The 5000-nt window shown below is 48.5% G+C and overlaps 1 protein-coding gene across 1 annotated transcript in view; it reads left to right on the forward strand.

The window, feature by feature from the left end:
• Positions 1–5000, forward strand: part of LOC131196628 (uncharacterized) — an 8347-nt gene that overhangs the window by 854 nt on the left and 2493 nt on the right. The window contains exon 1 of the mRNA XM_058179654.1: positions 1–841. This exon is cut by the window's left edge and continues 854 nt beyond it. Coding sequence (XP_058035637.1) covers positions 1–96 — 96 coding nt within the window. The 3' untranslated portion in view covers positions 97–841. The remainder of the gene's footprint in view (positions 842–5000) is intronic.

Consider the following 5000-nt stretch of genomic DNA (forward strand, 5'->3'; position numbering starts at 1 on the left):
CTCTGGAGGCCCTCCGGAGGCCGGAAACAGCCCATTTCCGGACTTCTGGTAGGCCCATTTTTCGTCCTCCAGAGGCTCCGGAGGCTTTCCTGGTGAAAACGGCCTCCCTAGGCCCTCTGGAGGCCCTTCAGAGGCCGGAAACAGCCCGTTTCTGGACTTCCGGTAGGCCCGTTTTTTCGCCCTCTCAGAGCCTCCGCACAAGCCCTCTACTTACCTGGCATCCAAAAGGGGCCGCATGGAGACGCCTGAGGTGGGCAGGGTGGCATGGACATGCGCGCGCGGCTCCCACATGCACGGCAGAGACCCAAAAACCAGCTGGGCGGTGGGTGGGAGGCGCGCGTGCATGCACAATGGCGCTGGCCTAGGGCGACACCACAGGTTCGCCGTCACAGCCTTAGACCAAATTGGTGCTCAGTATCTCTTATAATTCTTGTGCACGTTCCGTTCATATCCATGATCTTTCCTGCTCGGTTGGTCAAATTGGAAAGCCTCGAAGGCCTCGAAGCGTTCCGAGTCCTAGCCCTTAGAGATTTTGCAAAACTAAAAACTTTATTTTAGCCGTAGATTTTTTTATCTGCCGGTGAGAAAAGATTTTCTTCCCCCTGTGAATGGAAAACGTACCTCTCTCTACTCCAGCCATCTAAAACCCCGTTGAACGACTATCCTTGTTCCAAATACTTGTCAAATTTATTGTCTTAAGCAGACTGAGAAAATTGCAATGATGCAACAAAATAAGCACTAAAACACCATCCATCATCAACAAAACCTATTTTAAACCAAAGAGCATAACGAATGAGGACAAAAATCCAGAAAATCGGGGCGCGGCACGGCGCGGCGGAAGGTACTGTCCCATTTCTAAATTTAAAAGGTGGTTTGGGCACTTTTGGAAGAGACTTGCTCGGTTATGATTGTTTCTCATAGCTGTTTGGATGCTCTTTGTCCTTATTTTATTTTATTATTTTTTTTAACCTGCCCTATTTGGGTCAGTTTTAGAGGGAGAAAAAGCCGGCAGGTTTGCAACCTGCGTTGGTTCAGAGGTTTGCAAACAAGAGAAAAAGTTTGGGAAATGCTTTTTGAGGTGAAGTGTTAGTACCCGCTTTATAATGCCTTGGGAAGGCCAGACTTGGAATACCGCCTCCAATTTTATAATATAATATAATATAACAACAGAGTTGGAAGGGACCTTGGAGGCCTTCTAGTCCAACCCCCTGCCCAGGCAGAAACCCTACACCATTTCGATAAAATCGTTCAGCTGCGGGACGGTCTGGATCAAAATTGCGGCGATTCAGATGGGGCGTCCGAGGGTGGTCTTGGTGATATTGTCTGGGATGAGTTTGACCCTGTGACTCCCGAGGACATGGACAGGTTGTTGGGTAGGTTGAATGCCACCACGTGTTTACTGGACCCGTGCCCCTCCTGGTTGGTGCTGGCCACTCAGGAGGTGACATGAGGCTGGCTCCAGGCGATTACGAGCGCTTCCCTGTTGGAGGGAGTCTTTCCGGCCGCCTTGAGAGAGGTGGTGGTGAGGCCCCTCCCCAAGAAGCCTTCCCTGGACTCGGCTGTTTTAGGTAATTATCGTCCGGTCTCCAACCTTCGCTTCGCGGCGAAGGTTGTAGAGAGTATGGTGGCATATCAGTTTCCCCTGCACCTGGATGAAACTGTCTATCTAGACCTGTTCCAGTCCGGTTTCCGGCCCGGTTACAGCACGGAGACGGCTTTGGTCGCGTTGGTGGATGATCTCTGGAGGGCCAGGGATAGGGGTTGTTCCTCTGCCCTGGTCCTATTAGACCTCTCAGCAGCTTTTGATACCATCGACCATGGTATCCTGCTGCGCCGGTTGGAGGGATTGGGAGTGGGAGGCACCGTTTATCGGTGGTCCCCCTCCTATCTCCGACCGGTCGCAGACGGTGTTGACAGGGGGGCAGAGGTCGGCCCCGAGGCGCCTCACTTGTGGGGTGCCGCAGGGGTCGATTCTCTCGCCCCTTCTGTTCAACATCTATATGAAGCCGCTGGGTGAGATCATCAGTGGCTTCGGTGTGAGGTACCAGCTGTACGCTGATGACACCCAGCTGTACTTTTCCACACCGGGCCACCCCAACGAAGCTATCGAAGTGCTGTCCCGGTGTTTGGAAGCCGTACGGGTCTGGATGGGGAGAAACAGGCTCAAGCTCAATCCCTCCAAGACAGAGTGGCTGTGGATGCCGGCATCCCGGTACAGTCAGCTGAGTCCACGGCTGACTGTTGGGGGCGAGTCACTGGCCCCGATGGAGAGGGTGCGCAACTTAGGTGTCCTCCTGGATGAACGGCTGTCTTTTGAAGATCATTTGGTGGCCGTCTCCAGGAGAGCTTTCCACCAGGTTCGCCTGGTGCGCCAGTTGCGCCCCTTTCTAGACCGGGATGCCTTATGCACGGTCACTCACGCCCTCGTGACGTCTCGTCTGGATTACTGCAATGCTCTCTACATGGGGCTCCCCTTGAGGGGCATCCGGAGGCTTCAGTTAGTCCAGAACGCGGCTGCGCAGGTGATAGAGGGAGCCCCTCGTGGCTCCCGTGTGACACCTATCCTGTGCAGACTGCACTGGCTACCTGTGGCCTTCCGGGTGCACTTCAAGGTTTTGGTGACCATCTTTAAAGCGCTCCATGGCATAGGGCCGGGCTATTTACGGGACCGCCTACTGCTACCGAATACCTCTCACCGACCCGTGCGCTCTCACAGGGAGGGACTCCTCAGGGTGCCGTCAGCTAGGCAGTGCCGTCTGGCGACGCCCAGGGGAAGGGCCTTCTCTGTGGGGGCTCCCACCCTCTGGAACGAACTCCCCCCAGGACTCCGTCAACTTCCGGACCTCCGAACCTTCCGTCGCGAGCTTAAAACACACTTATTCATCTGCGCAGGACTGGATTAGTTTTTAAATTTATATTGGTTTTAAATGGTTTTTATTATTTATATTGCTTTTTAATTCGGCTTGGTAGAATACGTTTTTTAACTGTGGTTTTAGTCTGTATTTATATGTCTTTTACTTGCCTGTGAACCGCCCTGAGTCCCTCGGGAGATAGGGCGGTATATAAATGTGATTAATAAATAAATAAAATAAAATAAATTTCAGACAAATGGCTATCCAACATTTTCTTAAAAATTTCCAGTGTTGGAGCATTCACAACTTCTGCAGGCAAGTCGTCCCACTGATTAATTGTTCTAACTGTCAGGAAATTTCTCCTTAGTTCTAAGTTGCTTCTTTCTTTGATCAGTTTCCACCCATTGCTTCTTGCTCTACCCTCAGGTGCTTTGGAGAATAGTTTGACTTCCTCTTCTTTGTGGCAACCCCTGAGATATTGGAACACTGCTATCACGTCTCCCCTAGTCCTTCTTTTCATTAAACTAGGCATACCCAGTTCCTGCAACCGTTCTTCATATGTTTTAGCCTCCAGTCCCCTAATCATCTTTGTTGCTCTTCTCTGCACTCTTTCTAGAGTCTCAACATCTTTTTTACACCGTGGCGACCAAAACTGGATGCAATATTCCAAGTGTGGCCTTACCACACTTTTTTGGTAACCACGATATAAAAAAGATGTTGAGACTCCGGAAAGAGTGCAGAGAAAAGCAACCAAGATGAAGAGGGGACTGGAGGCTAAAACATACGAAGAACGGTTGCAGGAACTGGGTGTGTCTAGTTGAAGGAAAAGAAGGAGATAGCTAGTGGTCTTGCAGTATTTGTGGGGCTGCCCCAAAGAAGAGGGTGGGGGGGGCAACCTATTCTCCAAAGCACCCGAAGGCAGGACAAGAAGCAATGGGTGGAAACTAGTCAAGGAGAGAAGCAACTTAGAACTAAGGAGAAATTTCCCGACTGTGAGAACAATTAACCAGTGGAACAGCTTGCCACCAGAAGTTGTGGGTGTTCCAACACTGGAGGTTTTCAAGAAGAGATTGGACAGCCATCTGTGTGAAATAGTATATGATCTCTTACCTGGGCAGGGGGTTGGACTAGAAGACCTCCAAGGTCCCTTCCAACTCTTATTATTCTGTTAATTGTGATAACACCAGGATGATCTCAATTAACTAATTAACTAATTAGTTAATCTCAATGAACTCATTGACAATTAATTAATTAAAAAAATAATTATTTTTTTTAATTTTTAAATTTTGTAAATTTATTTTTTAATTAATTTAATTAATTTAATTTTAATTAATTTTTAATTCTTAATTAATTTTTAATTAATTAATTGTTAATTAATTAATAATTAACAATTATTAATTATTAATTAATAATCATTAAGATTATCTAATTAACTAATTAGATAATCTCAATTAACTCAATTAAGCAGCCCCCTTGATCCAAGCAAGGATCCTCTGGCTAAGGTTGCAACTCCCAAAATGCCAGCCAAGGGAGACTTATGGGAGTTGTAGTCCTTTCAGACGTGAAAAGGAGAAAGGGGAAGGTTTCTGAAGCCCATGTGCCACTCCGGGGTTGATCTAGGCCAGATTCACTGAACAGCTGTGTTTCTAACTTCAGCACTGTGGTGATTCACTTAACAACGATGACAAAAAGGGTTGTAAGATGGGGCCAAAACCTCACGACAACTGCCTCACTTAGCAACAGGAATTTCCGGCTCAATTGTGACCATGCGTCGAGGTCTACCTGTAAATCGGGTGGGGCCGCTTGTTTCCAGAAGTTGTGGGCGCTGCATCACGGGAGGCTTTTAAGAAGAGATTGGACAGCCATTTGTCTGGAATGGTCTAGGGTCTCCTCCTTGAGCAGAGGGTTGGACTAAATGACCTCCAAGGTCCCTTCCAACTTTTGTCATTCTGTTCATTAAACAACAGAAAGCCTCCAGAAGTTGCAGATACTCCATCGCTGGAGAGGTTTTAAGAAGAAATTGGACAACCATTGGTATAAGGCTGTGATGGCGAGCCATATCAGTGGGCACGCAAGGTCAGCGTGTGCCGGCCAGCTGATTTTCAGGCCTTCTGGGCCCGCCAGAAGTAGAGAAACAGGCTGTTTCCT

Source organism: Ahaetulla prasina, chromosome 4 (genome assembly GCF_028640845.1).
Source record: "Ahaetulla prasina isolate Xishuangbanna chromosome 4, ASM2864084v1, whole genome shotgun sequence".
NCBI classification, from domain to species: domain Eukaryota; kingdom Metazoa; phylum Chordata; class Lepidosauria; order Squamata; family Colubridae; genus Ahaetulla; species Ahaetulla prasina.